The following is a 24,803-nucleotide window of genomic DNA, read 5'->3' as shown; positions in this document are numbered from 1 at the left end:
CATTCAAGGATTTCGTGACAGTTGTTTTAGTTGTTTTTATAAATTGAAATGTGAAGGATGCATGAATGCAAAAATATTAACTTCACGAAACACATTTTCTTCACTTTTGTGAGAAGCCGCATTTTGAAAAAAGTGTCCTTTTTCTGCTTATTAAATGGAAAAATGCAAATGATTTTTTTTTCCTGGTAACCGAAATGAGTATTCTTTCATATGATAAATTCTCTATATATTTAGTGTAATGATAGTACACAATATTATGGGGTTGGCTGTGTTGAAAACAGCTGGCAGCTGTGTAATCATCCTGAATTGTTATGACATTGCAGTGTCACCAGAAAGAACTTTCAGGCGATGTAAGCGACAACACCAAAGCACTTCTGGCTTGAGAACTGCCTCCTATAGACAAGCAGAATTGCCTCTTTCTTCCAACACACCGCAAGTAAGAACAGGTATGGCTGCTCCTTAAAGGGCTACAATTACCATGTCAGAAGCCCTTACAGACGTACGTATTTCAAGCATTTTTACAGAACATTTTTATGAAAAACAATGATGTAACTGGTCCGTGAAGGTAGGAGAAGCAACAACATTCTTTATCAGGGGTCAGAAACTTGTGTCCCAGGTGCCAATTTAGGTCAATGGGAGGATATTTTGAGGTCCCTATTTGACAATAAGCTATAGTCAGGGGTGCACATAAGTGGTCCGCGTGCGCGCATGCGTACTGGACGTAGATAAATGCGCTGGCCCTCAACGGCTTCAATACGCCTTTGCGTACCGATGGCTGACCACTGTATTGGCGGCGGACACGAGAAAATCTATTCTCAAAATGTCAAAGAGGCAGGTCCCACTGAATAATTATTTCCGTGTTCCCCCACACCCGTCAAAAGACAGACAGACGACCAGTGTTGTTAATAACGGCGTTAGAATATAACGGCGTTGTTTTTTTCAGTAATGAGTAATTAATTACTTTTCTGATCTTTGCAACGCCATTACCGTTACTGAGGCGGGAAAGGCGTGCGTTACTATGCGTTACTAAGTTGGTTGAATAAAAAAAGTCTGAGAGAAACGGACTCACGGAGACAAGAGAGCAGAGCAGAGCAGGAGTGGGGAAGACGCCGTTGCAGCCGCGATGCTAGGTCGCTCCAATAATACCTGATTGTAGCCATAGCCGACAAACTACGCCCACATGACACGGTAGATATCATATTATAGAACTAGATGCAATTGTTACACAGCTGCATTGGCAACATGTTTTAATGACTACATGCAGTAGTAAACAGCCGCCATCTTAAAGCAGTAGACCTCTCAGGAAGGCTCTGATGTAGAGATCCTTCATAGCGAACCTAAGTAACTTTTTTTTTTTTTTTTTTTTAAATGTAAAATGCTCCTAAATCGGCAAAATCTAAACTTAAATCTATCTTTAAATGATGAAACAGTTTTAAAACTTACACATGTTTAAAGTAGACAGAAGGGAACTAATGAAATAACGGGAGCAATTTTAACAACTTTAACGGTTGATTCACAACTTTAAATGACTTCCACACATAGCAAAGGTTACTATCTAGTTATCGCAATACCCTTGTGTCTAATTAAGTGGAGGGTAAAGAATTGGGCTAGGGCCAATTGTCCCCCAAACCCTTTAAACTTCACATTGCGTGACCTGTTTTTTTTTTTTTTTTTTTTTTTGGAGAAAAAAAAAGAAAATTACCACTAGTTACTTTTCCAAGTAACTAATTACTCTTACATTCAGGTAACTGAGTTACTAACGCAATTACTTTTTGGGAGAAGTACTTTGTAACTGTAATTAATTACTTTTTCAAAGTAAAATTAACAACACTGCAGACGACAGAGACGTCACCGGAGCTACCGAAAAAAAGGACTTTTGCTGAAAAGTGGCTGCAGGAGGTACCATGGCTAGAAGCAAATGATGCTCTCATGGAAATGTGGTGCTAAACTTGCCGTGAGAATCTCAATGTCATTGATAAGAGCAACGCATTTTATGTAGGGTCAAAGAATTTCAGCCATCCAAACTTTGAATATCACGAAAAAAACAGAGAGCATGATGGCAATTAAGCAAACTATCGATGTCACACAGGACCCCACTCGCCCTATGGACAAGTGGCGGAAAAAAGTTATTGAAGAACAGCGCCATGCACTGACAAACGTGTTTTTGCTCGCATTTCACAAAGCTAAACATGCACGTTCAATGAGCTCTTAAGAGGTGGACATCCCACTTTTACAGAGGCTTGGAGTTAATGTGGGAGGCAAAAAAAATATGCGTACCCCTGTATATGTCTTTACATTTCACTTCAGAGTAATGGCAATTTTGTTGCGCCAGTTGATGTTAATCAAGTGTTAATTGTTAATAAAATTAATTTAAGGTAATTGGCTCCAAGTAAAGCTTGTCATAATTTTATCGCATCTGGCGGGTCGGCTCTCAAGCTCAATGAGGACCAAGTTGCATCTCCAGGTCCTCCTCTGAGAACCTGGGCAAAAAAATTATGTGCACCCCTGGCTATAGTATTAGTGTGGCTCATGTGTATTTTGACTTAGAATTTTTTTTTTTGAATGAAGAAAAAGAAATGAAATATTAAAAAATAACAGAAAAAGTGTGGCCCTCACATTTTTTGCCCTGGGCTATTTACATTATACTTTGTTTTTCAACTCTGTTATGGCCTACTGTAGCTTAAGCTAATGATATCATTGGGTGGTGTTTGTCAAGAAGCTAGCCAAAGTGAATTAGCTACATTCGTCCCTTGATGCAACCCTGACTATTTCAGACATGATTTACGTTTTAAAAATGTTTAAATTTCATATGATTTAAATCGGTTTGCCATTAACAGTAATAGACGGCCAACTAGGATGACTAAGTTAACATTTTGACTAGTACCAAACATCCCTTCTTTCAAGCACCACAAAATAATGTTTGATGGCTACATAAACACAGAACTTGCAAAAAGTTTCTCATTTTTCATCATAAAAAAAGTTTGTTTCTACTATTTCGTTCTTTAGTTATGAGCAGTTGCACATAATTAACAACATTATTTATACATCTTTGGTTTGTGAATGAGTTAAATAAGGGCTAAAGTGAGTTGACTTCACTACCACCATAACGGGCTTGTATCTGCAATTGTCTCTCCCAAAAAGAAGGCAAAAGCTAAACAATGGCTCTTAAACAGCTCTCTTAAACATTAACAAGTCTGTAAAAACTTGCCTGTTACTCGTATCTCAAGGGTCCACTATTATGTATCTTTTCTATTCCTGTAAATTTATTGGCTACCAGTCAAAATACCGTATTTTCACAACCATTAGGCGCACCTAAAAGTCAAAGATTTTTTTCCAAAATTGACAGTGCGTTTAATAATGTGGTGTGCCTATTTTGTGGACTGAGTACCAAAATGTTTGTCTGACTGAGCAATTTTTGAAAAGGCGGACATAAGTGAGAACCGCATGAGAACCTAAAAGGGAGAAGGTTGCGTGTGATAGGGGGTGTGCCCCCAGTAGCTGTAACGTTCGAGTGTGCGTGTTTGGCTTAACAACATTGGTTTGGCGAAAGACCCTCCTAAATGGCATCTATTGCGAAGAGACATTCTTACGAAGCCCACTTCAAACTCGAAATTATCACCTACGCAAAACAAAAAGAAAGTACCACCCACCTATGGTGATTTTTTTTTTTTTTTTAAAGAACCTGCCGTGTTTGATGGAGACCTAGCTTCAATTCGGATACATAAGATGAGGACTTTGATGGATTTGTGGCTTAAGACTGATGTGAATACTTTGTTAAATTATTTATTAAAGTACAATTGAACTCATTTTGCTCCCGCTGCCTTTAAAAAAAAACAAAAAAAAAAACGCTAGCGTACATTTTAGCATATGTTTTTCATACACCCTGTAATGTGGTGCGTTTTTGTGTGTGTTAAATACAAAAATATCACCCGAAAATGAGATTGCTCCTTTTAATACGATGCGCTCTATGGTCACTAAAATACGGTACTTTTGTCCTGATTGAGACTCTTCCGTACTCTCCCAGGGTTTGACACAATGGTATCTGCACCATCCGTGAGAGGGCAAAGGAGAAAAAAAAGGGGGTTTGGCTGGAGTCGCAAGCCCAAGAGGGCGAGAAGGCCGCCACAGCCGCCAGCACCTGGACCGCTTCTGAAAACATCCTGCAGTAAGAACAGCATGTTCATTTCTAAATAATAATTCATCTCCTGTATGATCACACCTTTCTCAGTAATTCCACTTATTTTCTCTGAAGCAAAGCATTTTTTTTTTCATCACTTTGTCCTCAGGCTTTTCTTTGCCGCTGCTTCTATGAAGCACATCAAGCTTTTGTTACCTTTTTTTTTTTCTCTCCATACATAATTCATCTACTGTACAGGAAGCTTACCTGCAATCGTAAATGTTGCTTTGCTTCAACTCTGTTTTGGCTTTTGTCCAAAGCACATTCCATTTTGAGCTCCCAGTCTTGTATTCATTTAAAGACTGGCTGTAAAACTTGAAATAAGCCTAAACCTTGAGGCCCTTTCCACTATGTTCCGTGATAATTGAGCTCTCTGCACCAAAATGTCACATTTTACAGTATATTTTGAACAAATATTTAATGCTCAACAGGAAATAGTAATACAATTTTAAAATTTAATTTCATGCTAACTTACTATCTTTGTGAAACAACCCCCATTCTGAGTTTGTATCCATCTGCCTTCATCTAATTCTGCATTTCATTTCTTCTCCTTCATCCCACCCTTTCCGTGTCAACTTTGCCACCATGTTCACTCGTCGCATTGGGTCGGAACTCTGGAGCGATCACGTCGCTTAATGTTCACTTTTGTCTATTCAAAGGAAGACAGCTCTATAGCTCGTCTCACACTCTGCGGTCAGATTTTTCAAGTCAACGATCAGCTGTTTATGGTAAAGCTCACACAGTGGCTTGCAATTAAATGTAAGTCCTGGCTGAATTTCCTGTTACTCTTGGAAGCTTTCAACAAGGTTTTCAAATGGATCCCTACCACAACAAATATCATGAGTTAAAATGTTTTAGAGCGACTGAGTAAAGTAATGTGAGCATTGCCAAATAATTGCTGTATTTTCTGGACTATAAGTCGTATTTTTCTCATAATTTGTATGAGTCTGCGACTTGTATACCTTTTTGTTTGTGTTTGGCAAATATGTTGAACTGTTTAAACTGTTGTTCACTGAATAGTTACAGTAGCTTATGTGAAGAGAAACCTATTGAGCCTTCTGTTCTCCATTTTATCCTTATTTCTACAATGCATGTTTTATCTTGGTGTCTGACAAAATAACATTCCCACCAAAAATGCGACTTATATAGAAATTGCACTTGAGTATATTTTTTTCCCTTCTCTGTTCATTTTTGGCTGATGCAACTTATAGTCCAAAAAATGTTTGCCTAATCATTCCACCCCTCGAGTTTTACATGGTGGACTTTAGCACTGTTTGCAAATTATCACAGATCTTTCCACTTTAACTCATTAGCTTCCATTGGCGTCGATATATGTCCTGATCTATTTTGACACCACAAGCTCCTCAGAGTTGATGCTTGGACATCTATAGCAGTAAAATGTGATCATTCACTGACAGCTGTGAGCTGTTCCAGTTCAAATGGATTGTCATTAATGGCGCTTTTTAAAATGGTTGAAAATCTTTTTAATACATTACATTGGATGTATGCCGACTTTTTTGGAAACTAGCTCAAAATCAGTCAGATTATTGCTTTGTGATAGGAAATTCAGCACCCCAAAAAAGCTTCCAGCCAAAACATCTTCCAAGTCTTACATTCTGCTGATGCAGCCTTCTATCATCTTAATTTTCACACTAGCCTACTGCAATAGAATAAATATTTTCAACCAACCATTTCCTGTCCCGATGTCCATCTTATAACAAAAGCGCAGATGGATTTTGATGCAAGCTTTTTCCCCTCAGAGCTTGAATGATCTTCCTGTGACTATGAACATGTTGCTGCTGTCCTGACTGCGCATTTGATTCCAGCAGGTTGGCTCAGGATTTTGGCTCGTTAGCGCTGAGGCACAGAGGATGATGGACTCAGGGAGGCAGAGTGAGAAACTAAACAAAACAAAACATAAACAGTCCATGCGCATGGCAGTCATGCGCACTCTATCAAGTGTGGGCCTATACTGAAGGTAAAAGTGGGTCTCCCCTCTGTCATAACATACTGTAGGTGCTCGATCCCCAAACCCTCACGCTTTGGCGTATCCTTCCTTTACACAGGTTTCACCTGGTCAGCAATATGCCCAAACATTTATTTTAGGTTTTAAAGAAACTTAAAAAAAACTTTTTTACTGTTCAAATGTTTTTTGACAATGTAATTCCATCTTTTAAAAAATTTTTTTATTAGGATTTCTATTACCGTATTGGCCCGAATATGACGGCCCTGATGATAAGACGACCCCCTCTTTTTTAAGACTTAAGTTTGAAAAAAAGACTTTTTGAACACCAAATTAATTTTGTGCAGAAAATAATTACAGTACATCTGAAACATGATTATAACAATGTATTTGAGTGAAAGAGCATGTTATTTTGCCTCATTCAAAACTTAATATCTGAACTTTTAAAGAGCATACAACATGAGAAAAAAAGTCTTAAATGGCATTATTATGTGAATTAGAATCATATTTTGAGACGATTCGACTATATACAACAATTTAGCAAAGCGCAGATGACGAGAAATTAGTCTTTTAATCTGCCGGTTAGCCACGCCTACCATTATAGGGCTTTAGCGTCCCCAACAGGTGGATGACGTCAGCGGTAGACTGGGCTCATCGGTTTTACTATTCAGCCCATTGAGGGGGAATTATTCAGAACGAGGAAAACGCGACGAAGAGAGCCGCAAAATGTCATTGTTTCAGTCTCTGTACTCCAATATTTTTACAGGATATTCTTTTAATCCAAGTATTTTTCCCCAATAGCTATATAAATGGCTTGAGAAGGACCAGTCAGCCCGTCAAGGGGGAACTATTCACAACGAGGAAACGTGACGAAGAGAGCTGCAAAATGTCATTGTTTCTGTCTCTTCACATTAATATTTTTACAGGATATTCTTTTTATCCAAGTATTTTCCCCAATTGCTAAATGAATGGCATGGTCATGACAAATAACAGTCTTGTGCTAAATGGAATATGAAATAATAAAAATGCATTTATTCAGGACGACATGGCAAAATTACTCCATAATGGTCAAAACTGTCGACTTTACCTTTACTGTCGCACCTCCCGAACGATATTTTATAACACCTAAATCGGACATATGTCATTTCCCTTCCCCGGCTTCGGAGAATGTAAACAAACCAAAAGGGGTGACAGCTAGCCGACATGCTAACCGAACCGAGTAATGTTTCAAAGTCTTTGAAGCGGAAAATCACACATAATTAGCCTGGATTATTTGACATGACGACTGGGTTTTCGATTGTCTTTGCGGATCGGCAAACCGCCCGGCAGAGAGCAATTTACAGTTCGTTCCCCGGAGGAGGGCGGCTGCAGTTGTTGTGGAGCTAACGTGCTGCTAATGTGCATGAGGATAGCTTTTTACATGCCCATCAATGATCAAACGTAAGTAGTCCTTTATTTAAAGAAAGTTTGTAGTGTTTACTATGTAATAGCTGTATTAATATTTGACATAATACCAAACAAGATGTTTACTCACTTCCTCGTAAGTCCAATGCTCCCACTGTCGTCGGGCTTGTTTTGGCCAATATCCACGGTGAATGGGAACCTTTTGAAATTCCAAAAAGGCGCATACGCCTCTCCCTCATACAGAATGATTTTTCTGCAGCCGTTTGGCTGGCGTGATGCGAAAAATAAACGTAGTAATCCGCAAAATCAGCGGAATCCTTCGTCCTCATACACAACAGTACGCTGTATAGTGAAGAGGACGCCTTCTACCGTACACGTCACAGCGACCTCCTCCTCAATGCAAGACCGAAGCCGGAAGTCACTCATTTTCATGGCGCAGGATTCAAAAAACTAAATAAATATAGCGATCGCTTCCACACAAATCCAAGCCGTCCATATCATTCAGTAGCATAAAATACCGCGTGTATTATGAAATAAACATGCTTTTTCGTGTCGCATGCACTTTAAATATGTAAACTAAAGTGCAATCACATTTGTAAATGAATGGCTTCTGGTTTTTTAAATGTAAATAAACCAATCTATTGTGATAAAACAACAAAATTGCAATAACTGCATTAACCATCAAAGTGAAGTCTAACTGTAGTCTCGAAACAAATCTGAATAAGGAAAAAAATTGTAATAAAATAATGCAAACTTGAGAGTAGCTGAGATCTGTCATGACAGAACATCGCTTCATCGATATCTGGTGCCATCTAGCGTCGTGAATGGGTGTAATGTCTAGACCGCGAATATAAGACGACCCCCACTTTTTCAGTCTTATTTCAATGCAAAAACACAGTGTTATATTCGGGCCAATACGGTAAACGACACTTGTGGTCAGAAACTCTTGTAAAACACACAGTATTTTCTCATTTTGTAGACATGAACATTTAACTATTATGGCCACTCTAGATCAATCTGACCTAAACGGAGTTCCACGTTGGTACATTCTTTAGCTTTTGGGAGAATGTGCTATAATTTGACAAATTCAGGTATCTCTTTTTTTAATGATTTACATACTCTCAAAAGTGTTCACCCAAAACTTGCGTGTGGACATGAATATTTATTATGGGCACTGTAGATGAATCTGACCTAAACTGAGTACGTCGGTACCTTCTTAAGCTTTTGAGAGAATGTGCTATAATTTGAGAAATTCTTTTTTTTTTTTTTTTTTTTTTTTTTTTTTTTATGTTATGTTTTACATACTCTCTAAACTGTTTACCTAAAAGTTATGTCCACAGTGGTCACAGAAAGGTACTCTATCCTGACTGCGAAACAAGAAGGAAGCTTTTTATTCTGCGACTTCTTTACTGTATCTGTCACAGGGTGTCTGTAATCTGTGAAATAATAAATATCAAAATTATCAAGGTGTTCTACAGAGAGCTGTTGCCTGTTGTCAGAAAGCCTTGTCTCAGTCGCAGGTAAAGGGTCTTGAAAGAGTATAATCATACTATGATTGGTAACTAAAATCTGTGTCTTTATTCGGAGATGAGTTGCACATTCGTCAAACTTTGTGTGAGGGGGAATCTTGTGCAGAGGAAGAAAAACTATATTGTTTACGCGATTGGTCAAGAAGAGGGGTCAAAATCACCAAAATGTTATGTAAATTGAAACTTGATAAATACATTTTCCTGTCACTAAGCTTCTCTATCGCTACAGGAACCAACCGTTCCCCATTCATTAATTATTTGTGAGGGTGTTTAAAAAGAAAAAAAAAATCAATTCTGAGATACATCACAATATTACCTTGCGAAATTCTCTTATCAATTCAAAATCCTTCTGTATCAATCCTTCCACGTGTGTTTTTGGCGGAAAAAATTCAGTGGCTGAACTTCTACTCCCGTCCAGTAGTTGGCAGCGCGCAGCAGTGTTCTTTAGTAACGACAACATTAGACTAATCTGAGATTTGTGTACATCGTGCTTTAGGGCTTGCTCAGATTAGTCCTTTTATAAGTCTGAAATTTGGGCTAATTTTCGCTCTGACTGCAAAAACGGAGATAAGGAGTATTTAGAATCCCGCATTTAAGTTTGGACTAAAGCAGGTTTCCACTAAAAAAAGAGAAAATGTTATGGTGAAAGCCATGTTGTTCAAACATAAATAACATTTAACTTGAGTGCTAGATGAGGTTTCAGGTAAAAAAAATTGATATAAATTTACTTTATGTCCCGTTTGATTTTTTTTTTTTTTTTTTTCTATACAAATATCACAGTAATCGTCTTCAAGTGTAGCATCGGGATCGAATCGAATTGTGACCTGTGAATCGTGATACAAATCTTATCACCAGATATGAGGCAATTAACATCCTTAAATATTTGTGTGTGGCCATAATGTTACAGCCAAGAGGGAGGGACTGATACGCTTGTCAAGAATGGATAAAAGATAAATATTGGACTATTCTGACATGACTTTCTATGACCCCTGATCTAAAGCCTAGTGAACATTTGCACAGAGAGAAATGGAAGCGTTACCTCATGAAGTGTGGGCAAAAATGTCGTTTTGGCTAAAGAAATCACATTAAACGTCTAATTTGCATTAAAGTTTTAATGAAGTTATTTCTGGGACCACTGTGGATTTTTCTTTTAATAATTAACAGGTACCACCAACTTCGAGCACACGTATACTTTCAAATGTTTTGAAATACGGGTACAAAAAAAGTCTAAAAATATGATTTTGTGTAAAACTAAGTTACTATTCAATTTGACAAGCTCTTTGTACCTTAAGATTATTTTGTTGCTTTGTGACCTTTAAATGTTGATGAGCTGAAAATGGCGTGATGGGATTGGGACAACTTTAATTCTGGATATTGATAGGTGCCATTAACCAAGGCCTGTAATGTCAGAGATTCTCAAGATAAGCCGTTAACCTTTACAGCAGCTATATTTTAGGAAAATTATCCAACTATTTCTGTTATCTTTTTTCAGCACTTCCGTTTTCTCTGTATCCACCCTTAAGCCCCAACCTTGCAATGTCATGTAATACAAGAACCTTTTACAGTGCCTGCATATTGTAATGCAAAACCACCCGGTCGACACATGTCCAACCCACTTGTCTCTTTCTCTCCTTTCTGTGTTCGCAGTTCTAAACAGACCAACAAAACTGTATCCTCACACACAATCAGTGCTCAAAACTGTGCACAAAAACACGGCACAAAGATTTTTTTTCTTTTTGTCTGTCTGCTCCTTTGGTCAGTCGTTGAACAGAAACGATGATCGATTACGTTGACGCTCAGCGGGACAAGCGACTCCTCATAAATGGGTACTTAAACTTTGTTGGGGGGGTTCCCCCATGGACAAGATATGGAGTAAGTCAAGTGTTCTTTAAAGTGAGAAAATGTCCTCTCTATGTCTGATGAAGCACTCTGTTGCGCACACAATGTGACATCTCTTTTCATGGCTCAGGTGGAGCAAACTGTAGCCTGAGCCCCACGTGGAGGAGTGATGTAATGGTTGAACAAAATTTTTAACAGGATATTTCATTTAAGTGCACAGTGGAAAAGGATCTCAAATCCCTCTTTGAAAAAGAGATGCCTTTAACTTGTCACTGTAAATTGAAATTTGTTAACGAGGCTTTCTGGGGGTTTTTGTTTTGTTTTTCGCCAAGAAGTGTAAGGGTATCAGATTTTTAGGTGCCTCACTGTAATATGACCAAATGGGATTCACAAATGTGTGTATCAGATCTGCTAGTCTGTAGTACTGTATTAAAAATGTCTCAATACTTTGATGGAGTTTTGTACAGTGGAACTTTAAAAGTCAAATTACTTGACTTTGCTCAAGTTTTAGAATTCAGGGGAGAAAGGTAGCTTTAAGTTCAAACAACGATCTTTAAATTTGTAAAAAAAAAAAAAATTCTTATTCCAAAAGATGGGGCACCCACCATTTTGTGTTCACTCGTACCGAAAATCACATTTCAGGTACAGTGGTACCTCTACTTAAGAACGTCTCTACATATGGAATTTTCAGGTTAAGACACGCCTCAAAGGGAAAAAATTGCCTCTTGTTAAAGAAATTTCAGGATATGAAAGGTAAAAATACAGTATGGCTGGTACTTTCTGCTTCCAGAGTGTACTGAACGTAACATACTTGTAGCTGCTCTGCCATTGTCTATTTCCTAGCATTCATGGCATCCAATTGGCTAAGAGGGACCTTTACTTGTTATTATATGTGTGTATTCCAGCATCCTCTTCCCTGGCCCCTCATGTTCGGACAGCGTTACAGAAGTGGAATAACTTTTGTTCTTTACTTCATTCGTGCTTTTTTTACATTATGCACAACTCAGATTTTATGTTTTATTGTGCAATAATCTAATTGTAACATTTGTTTGTTACATGTTTTGATGCGTTTTTATGCATTATAAAATATTTGTCTGAATTTTGGGGGGCTTGGAATGGATTAAGGCATTTACATGGAAGACACAACAGAACAGAACCAATTTTGTAAGTAGGGTTACCACTGTAGATCAAAAGGATTTTAAGTAAATTGGGCTTCAGTTTAAGTAAATATGTAACATTTTTGCCCCAACCAAGAATTAAACTCCGACAGCGAAGCACGTGGACAACTGAGCTAAAAATTAACCCTAGCTGAGTACATAGTTGCTCGCCTGTTCTTTTGAAAGCACCAGAAGTGAGAGATTACAACCATTTTTCATTCGGAAGTTGTAAAAAGTGTTTTAGGCGTATTTGGTCTCTACAATATACTGTATATAATAATATCTCTTATCGTCTTAAACTTTAGAGCAAACGCCACCGATTCAGTGGAATGTGCCTCAACATTCAAAAGTGGATTCTATTTGACTTGAAATGTTCCACTGTACTTTTAGTTTTGCCTCCAAAACACAAGTCATCATTAATGTTATCTTTCATGATTTGTTCAAGTAAACACCCATCACTTATAAAATTGCTTCTTTTATAACATTCATGTCCTAACATTTCGTCTCTTCCTAAAACAGTACATCCCAAATAGTAGGGCGCGCCCCCCCAAGGGAGCGCAGATCGATGGCGCATGTGACCTCGGGAAACATGCTGTTTTTGCCGTACTAGAATAAAGTGTAATTGCTCATCCACTCAGTGGGTGGCAGTAGTGCTCTTATTTTCAGAGTGTGCACAGTATTTATGAACCAAACAAGAGCACACAGCAAAGCGCACTGGAGTTATGAAGACCTAAGACGAGGAAACATGACGAAGCATGTGTAGCGTTTGGCTTTGACGTTTAATACAGTGGGAGACGAAAGACTAGTCTTTTTACTGTGTCTAAAAATGTTTGCAGCAGAGAGCAGGAAGCCAAATCAAGACGTCACTTAAATACATTAGACCCCGATCACATTGGTTAGCCGCTTGATTTATTTTATTTTACTTTTTTTCAGCGAAAATGTGCCGAATCTTGCCAACAATCGTCCCGCTTTGTCAGTGTTACATCAGTAAACCAGTGAGCACTGTTAGCTTCATATAAGGTGGCATACCAAGTTGCTTAGTGCAAAATAACCCCACAGCAAAGGAGCTGATACTGCCTGCTGCAAAAATAAAAACTGTCCCTCTGTAGACACTGTCGTTTTGTTCTCTTCTTGTTTTTACAGTCAAATTGTTTGGCATATTGTCCTCATAAGTTAATGTTGCCAGTCAAGTTGAATTTATTATTATTTATTGATTTTATTAAATTTTATTTTTCGGTATCAAATGGTCAAAAAAATGTACCTTGAGTGTATTTTTTAGTTTGGATGTTACTTTTTTTTTTTTTTTTTTTCTTCAGGCAAATTGATGCGCTTTAAGTGTTACAAACAAAACAATGTTAATAAATGGTTTTATAAGTTAATCCATTATTTTTTTTCCTTTATTAAAAAGGACACAATGTTATGCAGAGCTGTACTTATAATAATAATTTTACAGACAAATGATATTTCTTACAGTGGCGGCGGGGGGGTGGGCGCGAAATGTTTACGCCTTCCTGGCGGGCGTAACAAAATAATTGAGAAGCACCGCAAAAACTTCCTTGTCGGTGTTTTTTTCTGCTTATTTACAATGAATCTTGTGGTTTTTACTCAGTGTTGCCTCCATGTGCTGTTAGGCAGTGATCAATTGTTGCTCTGAAAACTGTAAATTAATGGATCTTCATGCAAAAATCCCTGCAGTGAATGTGCCTTCTAACAAAAAACATCCTGCCCTTGTCCTGATTGATTCCTCTGTGACCACACTGAATTGTTTTTCCATCAGTCTAATCAAGGTCCTCGTTAGAACACGTTGCTCTTTTGCAAATGTTAACACATGCGAGAATCAATGCCTTAATTCAACATTTGCCTTTCTAATGTTGGCATTTTGCAAACGATGCCCCTCTTGAGTCTTGCACAGTTCGCCCAATTCGGACAAATACCACTGTGTTGACCATCAATCAGCAGGAGGATGAATAACTAGACTCAATGATGATGTTACTCTCCTTAAAACATGTGGGTCATTCCAGAATTGGAGGACATTTGGGCTTCAAAGTTCTTGAAAAATAAGCTTTCGCTTTTCTGGTTTCCTTCTGCATATTTATCGACAATGGGTAATAAACTATCAATGGCTTGATTTAGTTAACCTTACTACAGATCAATGGTAATTTTGTTACATGTATTTGTTATTTACAAGTAAGAGAGTTGCAAATTTTTAATATTGTTAGCTTTCACTCATGAGTACTTGCTAGCTGATCAAGAGGTCAACTTAAAAATAAAAAAAAAACTCATTGTGATCACATGCAAAAACCAGGTTACATGAGGTAGAGGGAGACATTCAATCACTGCTGAGTATTTTGTAAAAATAGAAGAGGACATAAATTTGCTAGATCCATTCTTTTGAACAGATTTTTCCATTTTCAAGTCAACGATCGTTAGTCCCGGCTGAATTTCCTGTTTCTGTTGGAAGTTTAAACAAGGAAAACTGTCTGATGACATTAAATCTAGCATATCATGCTCGATTTCATCATTCACTGCTTTCTTCTAGCACAGGTTTCTGCAAACTTTAACACTAAGAGCCAGTTCATCCCAGGTACATCAGAAAAGACAACTCATTGAGATTTAAAATGATTGCCTCAGCTTTACGTTTTTTACACATACATTACATATGAATATATACAGTATTCTTTGGTGCTAATTGTACTTAAGAAGTCTAGCCCCTTTTAGCAAGCAGAATAAGTACCCACGGTATACAGGTTGTCCCCGGTTTACGAACAAGTTCGTTCCTGCGCTGGCGACGTAACCCGAATTTCCGCTCAAATCGGAATTTACCTTTTAACTACCTCTAAATCTCAAAATAACTATCCAAAAACATTTATTATACGTTTATATTAATAAAATGAAGTAAAAATAAGATGCTGTACTTACCATGAATGCTATTACGATTACGCGACCTTTTAAAAAAAAAAAAGAAAGAAAGAAAGAAAAAAAAGGGAAGGTGCTTTAGTCTCCAGTCTGACTTATGTCGCTCTACATTCCTATGTAATGTGACTTGGGATTTACCCGTGTCATGACTTTCAGACATGGAGAGATGTATCGGGAATTACTCGGGTTGGACACTTTCAGACTTGACCCATGTTGGTGATAGAGGAGTTCCAAAAAATTGATTTTCACATGCATCGCGATTCGAGACGTGACGATTAGATTACAATTCATAAAGGTTCAAAAACGATTATTTTCTCTCAGAACTTTATGACAGCCGTTCGTTCCCGAACGAAACTCAAGACACGTCTGCCGCCCGGACACCGTTAACGGACGCACGCACAGCGTTATACTGGATGCTCCCAGTTACTGGGAGAGAGATTTACTCCTTTTTAAAAGACTGGGAAATAAATTTATGTATATGACACAGGCAGGCACAGAATGTGCGCAAGTTATTTTTTTTTTAGAGCGAGAGGGGAAGAGAGATGGTTCGTTGCTCCTTGTCTTTCCTATTGTCCAGTAAGTTTTAAGGCAGTTCAATTGAAAAATATCCTGAGTGTGTTACTAAGACCTGTGTGCGTCTATAAGAGGTGAGTACACTAACCCTCTTGTACTGTTTAGCCTTTATTGTTGTTGTTTTTGAGATGTTAATAATTAGCGCTGAGCCCTAAGCTAATTAGCTAAACAAAGTAAAACAAAGTATATCGGTTAAAAGAAGTCTTTTTTTTTCTAAAGAGACTTTGTCTGTGTCCAGACAATGTGGAATTCATTCCAGCAGTGTAAATGTTATTTTGTTGTTGAGAGAAGTAAGTACTCCCTTTAATATAGTTAATGTTTTTGCACTTTCTTGTAAAAAATAAATAAATAAAAAGCAGCTTAAGGGCAGCTTTTTGTTGTATTGGCATGTTTTCATCTTTGCTGTTGAATCATAAGGATACTTTAAATAAATAATGGACATAAATTTGTTTGGCTACTTATTAATCAGTACGGCACGATGCATCGATAACCGCGATAAACGCGATAACCTTGATTATCGTCAATATGGTAAATGGTGTTATTAGCGCTTTTCCACCTTTCAAGCCGCGATCATCGTTCAAAAATCGAATCGGAGCGCCCTGAATTGTAATCGAATCGAATCGTGGGGTGCCTAAGATGGCACACCCCTAGGTGGCGACTCTGCTTTCTCTGCGCAGGGAGAGCAGGGGACAGAATTTTATAATCCAGACTTTTCATCATTTTTGGTCGGCATTGACAACAAAATTAACCACACATTTCCAAAGATGGATGATGGACTCGCTTCCTTGGCTTTACCATCCAGTAGCAATTTAATTTAATTTTTTCAGTTTAATTTTGCTATCTTTCCAGTTTGCCATGTTGATAATTGACTTTATACTAGGACGTGACCCGGTTAATGTCCGTGTCAGTCGACCTGGGCTAAAATTGCAGACGAGACTCCGGCATCGAAAAAACGAAACCACGTTGGGTACTTAGCAACCCGGGGATTACCTGTAAATATTTTGACAGAACACTCACACAGGTAATAATTCACCAACTATGTAAAGTTACTGTTGCAACTCAGAAGGTGTACTCACAAGTCTTTGCACCTGTGACTGACAAAATGAAAGAAATAATTCCCCAAAGTACAAATGAAATGTCGTTTTATTTGTATATCGTCATCAGAGTGATTGGACAAGCATTTTCGGGGGTTCTCCAGACATATTTGCTATTTTAAAAAATTATTTCTTCTTAGTTTTTAGAAAGTCAATTTGGTCAGAAACTGCAAGCCATTTTGGAATGACCCATGTCGCGTTTTTCAATGTTCTACAAGCAGAGGACGGTTCATGAGTTCTGTTTCTGATGGGGAAAAAAAATCCATCAATACTGTTGTTCTACACTAAAGAGCGCTTTGGAGGGGGCGAGATGAGTTTCTGTTGCAGCCAAAGTCGTCAAGCAGCCGGTTTCCACCTCCCACTTCTGGAATAGTGACACGGGGGGACGCCCTCGCAGCGGCGCTCGTGTTCAGTACAGTATGTATCCTCTGATCTTCCTCGCTGTGCTGTTGCATGACCGCCAATCCTGTTTCGAGCAAATTCATCGTTTAACACTTGAGCTGGAACTGAATGAGTAAAAGAATAAGAGAAAAACACAGAATTCCTGGACCTCACACTGCTAAGCTTCCACTGGGAATTTTGCTGAGTGTGCAGCTGACACCATGTACAAGGCAACCGCTTCCATGGCAGTCGTATTTATCATTCCAAGTTCACTAAAATGGCCACTTTGCTCAACCTGACTTCATCTTTTTTTGGGTCCTTGGCAACGTTTGTGCTGCTTTTAGCAAAAGCTCAATCAAGAATGACAATATGTACGTTCCAGTCCAGTTAGTGTTCCGCTTACTCGGTCACAAGCTCCTTATTTGAGAAACTGCTCTTCAGTCCCTTTTTATGTCATTGGTGTTGTGTGATTCATCAATTAAGGCGGCCATTTTACACTGCACGCTACTGACTTGGCTCTGCTCTCTCTATTGATGCTTTTCCGCTTTCAAGCCTGGTACAATTTATGTATGCTGGGGGTTTCTCACGGATGACGTATACTGCTGCTGGTCGCACATTGGTTGAGTGGATTGTTCATCTTTTCGTCAAAAGATGGGAGTTTTCTTTGCTTTTTGTTCAGTGTGCTCTTTACACATTTTTTAAAAAGTGCCAGGATGTTCTGAATTTCCCCTTAAGCTCGTTGACAACTATTGTCATCTTCAGAATAGATTTTTAACATAACTTTAAACCTAAGAACTGATATCATTAACTGTGTCGACTGTGTCTTGAAGAATTTTCAGTTGACCAAATCTTGATTTTCCCCAAGTCACTTTTGGTTCGGGCTGTGAATCAAATTTAATGATGATACAATACGACGCAATGAATATATTTCAATATTACAAAGTACCATGATTTGATTTAAGGGTCTCCAAATTACATAATATATTACACACATATTCTACACACTGATTTGTAGAGCTGGGAAAAAATATCATCTGGCGAACCTTCATGTCACGATCAGAGTATCGATACGTTTTTATGAGTATCGAAACTTTAGATACTTCCAATGTGCTGTGCCGGCCACAAGCCAACAAACTAGAGATGTCCCGATCCGATCACTCTCCGTCCTGCTGCTTTTCTTGGTTCGCAGCGCGCTCTAGATTGCTTGTTAAAGTTAATGATGAGTGACAGCTGTTGAGGCTTTGATGTTGCCAGAGAAGCCTGAGAGCGCTATACTTGAAAGACGCTGCATCGTTGAGCTTGTTTAAACACTTGCGATAGTGTGAGTGGTCAATTCATTGTGTTTAAGTGTTCTGAGCAGCGTGAGTGGACTGACTAATGAAATATTTAATAAAGACAAGTATTTTCATTATTCTTGTTAAAAAAAAAAAATTTCGGTATCGGATCGGGACTCTGTATAAAATGTGAAGTTTTTGTTCTATTTTGCACGGGAACAATTGCTGCAACAGGTAATGCACTTTTTATGTAAAAAAATAAATAAATGACGGATCAGATCGTGACAAAATCTGATCGTCCCATCCCTACTGATTTAGATTTCAACTAAAGGAATAAAAAAATACAAAGCTTAAATTGATTGAATCGTTTCTTAACCAAACAATATTCGGATCCAGATTTATGTATCATTACTGTAAATCACGTTATAATACTTTCTTTGGAAAACCAAACGATATTTGCCAATATTACAAACCCTGCCAGAGTTCGATTTGGTACAAGACCGTTCGGTCAACGTATCGTTACACCCCTACTAATAGTAGTTTTGAAGCTCTTAATTAGCATCTGGATGACTGAATTACTCTTTACCTGGTGACCAAGTTTCACACATTAGCTAGACAGTACTTTTGCCGCTATTAATCCAAAATTTAAATGAATTGGATGTCTATCTCTGTCAGTGGCAATATAAAAATTTGGGTTGTTGGTCAAAAAATTATTTTCGTGAATGCCAAAGTAAAAATTGATGTTGGAATGTCATATGCACCAATTTTCAAAACGCGATGCAATAATCCCCTGCTTTGATTAGTTCTGTGGGTAACCGAAAGCCATACACATTCATTTTTATAATGGAATCTGTGTAAAATACACATTAAAAATTAACAAAATTAAACGCGCAGAGCATTTACACGACTTCTGCATGGTTTTTTTAATCAACAATCTCAATGTTGCTGCACTACTTGGTATCTGCTTCAAAAAGAGGTACTCACTTTCCCGTTCAGTTGTCTTGAGAGAAATTCTTTTATTCTATTACTCCTCCAAAAATACACACAGTGACAGTGCTTCGCATCTAGATTCATATTCCTTTGTCTCCACCTTACTACAGTGTCCCCTTGCTGCCATTAGAGTGTTTTGCTGGATCCTCTACTCGTACTGTAGTGGTAAAGCAAGTAAAGCTGAGCTGGGCCAAGCTAGTTCCATGCAGTGTAAAATTGCCATTTAATACAGTTTGACTGTTGTCTCTGTTTCCCTTTCCCTTATTCTGACTTCATATGCTAACATTTACTCCATCCCACATTTCCCCCCACTCCCTATTCCCTAACCCCTGGTTCTGTCCTATCACCCACTCTCAGCAATCCGTCTGAGGGTCCGGGCGGAATACCTGAACCACGAGTCTGCGCTACGCAACGGCGTTTCATCGGATAAACGTCAACCCCTGGAGCGCCAATTCGAGCTGTTCAGCCGGGCAGACTCACTGCTGCGTGCCAGAGACCTTGGCGCCATCGTGTGCGACATCAATTTTACCGAGCTGGAAAACTTGGAGGCTTTCTGGTTAGACTACCTAAGCGGGTCGCTGCTTGACGCCCTTAAGGGGGTCTTCATCAACGACTCATTGAGGGTGGCGGCGGGGTCCGAGGAAGTTCGGCTGCTCATCGCAGTTGATCAGGACGACTATGAGGAAGGCCGGCAGCGTCTGAGCGCTGTCCCGATGCCATCGTAGTGAAGGGAAGACCATCACTGAGGGATGTAGGTGGACTTTTGCTATTATTCTTCAAAATATGTGTCAGGCTTTTGGTTCATATCATACCACTTGGAGCCACCAGAGGGCAGACTTGAACTTTGGATTTTTGAGTTGAAACAATGACTACAGTACTGGTTTTCGATTGAATTCACATCCAGGTGATAATATATTGGCCTGCAGAATAAAAGAAGACATGTTAGGACAAGGCAGAGCAGGATCAAAATGGACAGAGTGGTAAACCCAACAAATTCAGTTTGTGTTGCACTTGAGCCCTTTAAAGTAATTCATTCGAAATGTTTGTTGTGAGGGTGAAAAAAATGTAATATATAACAAAGATTATTTAATTTTGTTGTTGGCAAGATTTTTGGACCCCATTTTGCTGATTTCTCTGTCCTTCGCGCCTACATGAAATTAGTCATTTATATTACTGTCAATGGCGGTGACTGCTTATCTTTTTGAAGTGAAAGGAGAAAGTCCAAGTTTCCACCCTCTACAATGGAATCAGAAGTCTAAAACTAGGGCCATATCAACTTTTGAACCTTCCTACTCCAAAGTCTCCACTTTGTTTTCTGTTTCCCCACACTGATAAAGTTTGTCCACTACGGTAATATGTTTGAAGCGGAAAACCGAGGTGAAAAAAGTGATCTTTGCGTCTTAACTTCGGCCGCGTCTTAAGATAAGCAGCCCGGTCCTGAATCGCCCTAAGACGATAACCCTGCAGCTGACGATTGCTGTGGTCAGTGGTCAGCGCTAGATGACATCAGTGATTAGCTTTCGGCTTCAGCAGACCATGGATAAGTCATCATCACAGTGTAGGGATGATAATTCAAGATGTGGGCTTGTACTGCAAGTAAAAACCTGTACAGGACGAGGCAATGTGTCGCTCAATACAAGCGATGTTCAGGAGATCAAAATCCAAAGTGCGCACATCCGGGCTGCCATCATCTTCGCTAGAGTGTCTTTGATGGAGCGCTGTCTGGTCACCCTTCTGGAACTAATGCTGGGACTTCACTCGAAGAAGACGATCAATAAGGCCCCTCGCTCTAATATAAAAACCACTAGGACAAGAACTCTGCTTGGTTCAAACGGCTGGACCTGACAAATGGTTGTTGTTTTTTTGTTTATCTCGTATACTATGGTTTCAACCTTTTATTTATACTTTTGAGCACTTCATGTTTAATGCTTGTCAGCTGTTTTGGTTATTATCTATGGTATATTAGTAAACCATGATGGTGTGGGTGAAAACTAATAAGATTAATAAAGGGATGGTTGAAAAGCTGTTTTGAGTTATGTGTTCATAAAATTATTCAACATTCAAAAAATATGCCATGACTAGGGGCCGCTTGACTCTGGTATATAAAATTAGGTGCCAGGATTATTGCCTGGCACAGCCAGACTATTCTCCCTGTATTTTTCAAACACTGTGAGAAATAGTCTGGGACCCAGCCCATTAACGGCCTCTCGAGCAAGGTACAAAATCAACCGTCCAATCAGATTCATTTATTTGTGTGACGTGTTCTTAACGAGTAATGTCACTCTTGCGCGCCGAAAGTCGTCTCTACAACAACACAGATGGTGAACGGGAGAGCCGAGATGTTCCAAACCGCGGTAAAACCAGTTTTAAATGAACAAAAACACATCGAAACAAGTCATTGACAACAGTCAACATGGCTCGCGCTAGCCATGTTGAATAAACTTCTCCATTCTCCGCTCACGCTAATTACTTGTCGCTTTAACGTCAACAACAGACATTTTGAATAATAAATATAATTAATTACCTTTGTTTTATGGCTGGGTTGAAACAAAAGCGGTTGCACGACGTCTGTAAACGGGGGTTTCCAGGGTAAAACGGACAAATTAAAAATAGTTTGGGGGCTTAATGCGACATGATCTGCTATGGCAGCACATAGACATATTGTTTCATCAAACACAACAGTTGTTTTGGCTTAAAATACAGCAGTTTCTTTTAAAGAGGAGTGCAAGAGCAGAAACTACTTTTCCAGTCTTGTATGTGTTTTCCGCCATATACATTGTAAATTTATGAAGCTTTTTTTCTGTGAAAAGCTGCCCTTGCATTTATCAATTGACTATATTTTCTATTCATTTTGAAAGTCAAGATATTGACAAGGTTAGAAATGTTTTTTTTTTTTTTATTTCAAATGATCCACAAATCTCAAGCCTGTTGATCCGTTATAGGAGCACCTTGAACGTATCCAGGGGAGAGTTTAGGGGGGTGCTGCAGCACCAGGGCCTCTAGGGGGCCTGATTTGCGGGCGTAAAGGGGGCATGCTTGGGCAAGGGGAAGGTCAAACAGAAAGGTAAGCTGATGGGCGGAGCTGTAATATAGTGTTTAAATGTTAAAATATATACACACACACCCCGCCACACCGAGGCCTCTAGGGGGCCAAGTTTCAAAGGGAGGGTCAAACGCAAAGATGGAGCTTGAATATAGTGTTTAAGTGTTAAAATATCTTTAATTCCCCCTGTTCAGCTAGTTGTGTAGAGGGGCCGCCCCTGCCCCACAACACATCAGATGATTGTTATGAAGGGTGTGTCAATGTGTGAAGTTGCCCGCAAATAATTATTGACTAGAACTCCCACCTGCTGGACGTTCACCTCATGGTGCTCGTTTACACTCATCGCACCTGGGCCCTATTCAGATTTGCTCCGCTACTTAACGTATCGTAGGCGAAGTTAGAAACAAAATATTATTTTGCATAAAAATCATGATCATCACCACACGATTGGATGTCTATCGTAATCTTGGGCAGGGTGACGAGTGCTCCTGTTTTTGCGGCGGCATGCATAGCTGACTGCCATTTTGGTTAGGGCGACCAATGGTCGGAAACTCGATCTCGGAAAAGTATATATTGCACTGCACAGGCACGTTATTTCTTAGTACTCACTGATAAAAATGACGTCATTTTAGTGCCGCATTGTTGTGAGACTAGTCCAGTTGATACAGAACTTATAGTACTCAACTGTCAGCCTTTTTAAATCCTATGCTGTGAAATTCATAAACAGTCATATTAGGTTAACGATGCCATAGTTCAGATAAGGCGGCCAAGGCTTGAAAACGAAAGCAGACTCCTCTTTGGGAATTCATTCAATCATCAAATTGAAATTCGTTTTAGCAAGCAAAGTTTGAGACATTTTAACCATTTCATGAAGTGTTGGCACAATCTTGAAAATCTTCCTGTGTATGATCTACAGAAGATAATTAAAATTGCCATTTTTAACCAGTAAAGTTCCAATGAGATTAAAAACATTTTTTTAAGGCAATCCTGGTCAGGAATGTACAGTGGGGAGAACAAGTATTTGATACACTGCCAATGGGAAAACCCATTGGCAGTGTATCAAATACTTGTTCTCCCCACTGTATTTAGCAATCTACTTATTAAATGTGTGCTGTGTTTTGTTCTTTCTTTACATTTCTAACAAAAACAAAGCAGAAACAAAGATTTTAATTCCTTCTTGTTAAAACTCATCCATTGCGATTGACGGTGATGGTTGTCCATCGCCGTCAATGGCAGCTAACAAGTTCATCAACTGAAGAAGTAGAAAACCTGTGGGAAAATATCTGATAGAACTGTAAACCCCGTCTAAAGGATCATCTCCCAGTTTTTATTTTTCTGGTTTTATTTGTATTTTTTGATGGGCAGCCAACATGCCCCCAGCCTGCCTTGGGCAAACGCAGATGTTTCAAAGCCTCACTCTGCTTGGTGCCTCCTTTTAAAGCCTGCACAACCCTTCTGGAGCGCGCTCTGTCTAGGAAGTCCGCTTCACTATCCACACGCTCTGTCGTGTTCTTCTCAGAATAAAGTCTCACTCTTCGTTGACCCCATCACGGCTTGTTGTAGAAACGGGGGCACCTATGTGGAGCAGGCCTGGCATGTTGTACAGCGAGTTCCATCTTCCCAGACTTATAATAAATGGTTCACGTGATTATTATCTTTTGGGGGGAGTCTCTGCATCATGCAACAAAGACTAAGAGTTCACACGAGAAAGCATTGTAAAACAAAAATGTGATATCCAAAAATGTCTTCAGTCTGGCTGCTCAGTACAAAGTGATCCTTCCTGAGACCTTACATCACTGAGTCATCATTGGTGAGTACAGTTTTTATAAATATAAATTTTTAATATGAAGTACTTTGCCACATGTTCAGATTAAATACAATACTTTGTTTGAGTGACCTGATTTATGAGTTGCCCTTGTTAAGAGCTGTCACAAGGTCACTTATTTTTAAAGGGATCCACAGATAGAAAGACATGTAGTTCTTAAAAGATATGTTAGTACGAGTTATACTAATTTGATATTAAAACCCCTCTTAATGTTTTCGTTTAAATAAAATTTGTAAAATTATTTGAAGTAGTAGGTCGCCGTTGTTGACGTCGCAGGCACATGGACACGCTGCCGGATTTCCACATTGTCACTCTTTAACTACATAAACATTTTGTCGGTTCTACCCTTACAATTTGAACCCGAGCGGAATATTAATGAGACGGACAGCCCTGTCGATATTTGACAAAACGAGCAGCAAAAACTAAATGAACACGAAAGACTGGATGAGAGGAGTAGCACACATGTGTCAAGTTCACTAGTGACAGCTAGCACTCTCCTGCTCTAGCGACAGACCAGGAGAGTGATGTCCAAAAATGTTTGGAGATCTTCACGGTAAACTACTAGTCCTTCTAAAAAAAATTAGCATATTGTGATAAAGTTCATTATTTTCTCTTATGTGCTGATAAACATTAGATTT

At 38.9% G+C, this 24,803-nt stretch overlaps 1 protein-coding gene across 2 annotated transcripts in view; it reads left to right on the top strand.

The window, feature by feature from the left end:
* The window catches only part of dedd1 (death effector domain-containing 1), a 30,191-nt gene extending 8,016 nt beyond the window's left edge, over positions 1–22,175 (top strand). For both annotated transcript variants that reach the window (XM_057834489.1, XM_057834488.1), the window contains 3 exons: positions 324–446; positions 4,025–4,165; positions 19,655–22,175. In XM_057834489.1, the coding sequence (XP_057690472.1) occupies positions 324–446; positions 4,025–4,165; positions 19,655–20,022 (632 nt within the window). In that variant the 3' untranslated portion in view covers positions 20,023–22,175. The remainder of the gene's footprint in view (positions 1–323; positions 447–4,024; positions 4,166–19,654) is intronic.
* The last annotated feature ends 2,628 nt before the right edge of the window (positions 22,176–24,803 follow it).

Source organism: Corythoichthys intestinalis, chromosome 4 (assembly GCF_030265065.1).
Source record: "Corythoichthys intestinalis isolate RoL2023-P3 chromosome 4, ASM3026506v1, whole genome shotgun sequence".
Lineage (NCBI taxonomy): Eukaryota > Metazoa > Chordata > Actinopteri > Syngnathiformes > Syngnathidae > Corythoichthys > Corythoichthys intestinalis.
This window is presented reverse-complemented; position numbering and strand designations above follow the sequence as displayed.